General features: G+C 36.7%; 1 protein-coding gene across 1 annotated transcript in view; it reads right to left on the bottom strand.

Annotated features, from left to right (window-relative positions):
- Positions 1 to 1373: 1373 nt before the first annotated feature.
- Positions 1374 to 2500, bottom strand: part of LOC138867682 (putative uncharacterized protein DDB_G0286901) — a 1496-nt gene continuing 369 nt past the window's right edge. The window contains exon 2 of the mRNA XM_070144218.1: positions 1374 to 2500. This exon is cut by the window's right edge and continues 149 nt beyond it. Coding sequence (XP_070000319.1) covers positions 1374 to 2500 — 1127 coding nt within the window.

Here is a 2500-nt window from a genome sequence, read left to right as displayed (position 1 = left end):
GATGGAGATATAAAGGGACAGATAGATAGGTAGGTAGATGGAGATATAGAGGGATAGATAGATAGATAGGTAGATGGAGATATGGAGGGATAGATGGATGGGTAGGTAGATGGAGATAGAGAGGGATAGAAAAATAGATAGGTAGATGGAGACAGAGAGGGATAGATAGATAGGTGAGTAGATGGAGATATAGAGGGATAGATAGATAGATAGGTAGATGGAGATAGAGAGGGATAGATAGATAGATAGGTAGATGGAGATAGAGAGGGATAGATAGATAGGTGAGTAGATGGAGATATAGTGGGATAGATAGATAGATAGGTAGATGGAGATAGAGAGGGATAGATGGATAGGTGAGTAGATGGAGATATAGAGGGATAGATAGATAGATAGGTAGATGGAGATATAGAGGGATAGATAGATAGATAGGTAGATGGAGATAGAGAGGGATAGATAGATAGGTGAGTAGATGGAGATATAGAGGGATAGATAGATAGATAGGTAGATGGAGATAGAGAGGGATAGATGGATAGGTGAGTAGATGGAGATATAGAGGGATAGATAGATAGATAGGTAGATGGAGATATAGAGGGATAGATAGATAGGTAGGTAGATGGAGATATAGAGGGATAGATAGATAGGTAGGCTGATGGAGATACAGAGGGATAGATAGATAGATAGGTAGATGGAGATATAGAGGGATAGATAGATAGATAGGTAGATGGAGATAGAGAGGGATAGATGGATAGGTGAGTAGATGGAGATAGAGAGGGATAGATAGATAGGTAGGTAAATGGAGTTATAGAGGGATAGATAGATAGGTAGGTAGATGGAGATATAGAGGGATAGATAGATAGATAGGTAGATGGAGATAGAGAAGGATAGATAGATAGGTAGGTAGATGGAGATAGAGAGGGATAGATAGATAGATAGGTAGATGGAGATATAGAGGGATAGATAGATAGGTAGGTAGATGGAGATAGAGAGGGACAGATAGATAGATAGGTAGATGGAGATATAGAAGGATAGATAGATAGATAGGTAGATGGAGATATAGAGGGACAGATAGATAGATAGGTAGATGGAGATATGGAGGGATAGATAGATAGATAGGTGGAGATATTGAGCGACAAATGGATAGGTAGGTAGATAGGGAGATAGCTAGGTAGGCAGGGAGGTAGGCAGGTAGGTAAGTAGGATGATTGGTAGGTAGGAATAATAGGAAGATAAAGAGGCTTTTAGATAGATAGATAGATAGATAGATACGTGGGTGGACAGATAGTCACGTGATACACTTTCTGAAATTAAAAGGTAACGGTGAATCCTTCCTCAATATATTCTACTTGTGAATACTTCCTCCATATCATCTTTGTTCAGAAATTGGAGATATTCTGGTTAATAGGAGAGATATTCTGGTTAATAGGAGATATATTCTGGTTAATTGGAGAGATATTCTGGTTAATAGGAGATATATTCTGGTTAATTGGAGAGATATTCTGGTTAATTGGAGAGATATTCTGGTTAATTGGAGAGATATTCTGGTTAACTGGAGAGATATTCTGGTTAATTGGAGAGATTTTCTGGTTAATTGGAGAGATGTTCTGGTTAATAGGAGAGATTTTCTGGTTAATTGGAGAGATATTCTGGTTAATTGGAGAGATATTCTGGTTAATTGGAGAGATATTCTGGTTAATTGGAGAGATGTTCTGGTTAATAGGAGAGATTTTCTGGTTAATTGGAGAGATATTCTGGTTAATTGGAGAGATATTCTGGTTAATTGGAGAGATATTCTGGTTAATTGGAGAGATATTCTGGTTAATTGGAGAGATATTCTGGTTAATAGGAGAGATTTTCTGGTTAATTGGAGAGATATTCTGGATAATTGGAGAGATATTCTGGTTAATTGGAGAGATATTCTGGTTAATTGGAGAGATATTCTGGTTAATTGGAGAGATATTCTGGTTAATTGGAGAGATATTCTGGTTAATAGGAGAGATATTCTGGTTAATTGGAGAGATATTCTGGTTAATTGGAGAGATATTCTGGTTAATTGGAGAGATATTCTGGTTAATAGGAGAGATATTCTGGTTAATTGGAGAGATATTCTGGTTAATAGGAGAGATATTCTGGTTAATTGGAGAGATATTCTGGTTAATTGGAGAGATATTCTGGTTAATTGGAGATATTTTCTGGTTAATTGGAGAGATATTCTGGTTAATTGGAGAGATATTCTGGTTAATAGGAGAGATATTCTGGTTAATTGGAGAGATATTCTGGTTGATTGGAGAGATATTCTGGCTAATTGGAGAGATATTCTGGTTAATTGGAGAGATATTCTGGTTAATTGGGGAGATATTCTGGTTAATAGGAGAGATATTCTGGTTAATAGGAGAGATATTCTGGTTAATTGGAGAGATTTTCTGGTTAATTGGAGAGATATTCTGGTTAATTGCAGAGATATTCTGGTTAATTGGAGAGATATTCTGGTTAATTGGAGAGA

This window comes from Penaeus vannamei, chromosome 31 (genome assembly GCF_042767895.1).
Source record: "Penaeus vannamei isolate JL-2024 chromosome 31, ASM4276789v1, whole genome shotgun sequence".
In the NCBI taxonomy this organism is placed as follows: domain Eukaryota; kingdom Metazoa; phylum Arthropoda; class Malacostraca; order Decapoda; family Penaeidae; genus Penaeus; species Penaeus vannamei.
Note: the sequence above shows the minus strand (reverse complement) of the source record. Positions and strands in the feature narration are given on the sequence as shown.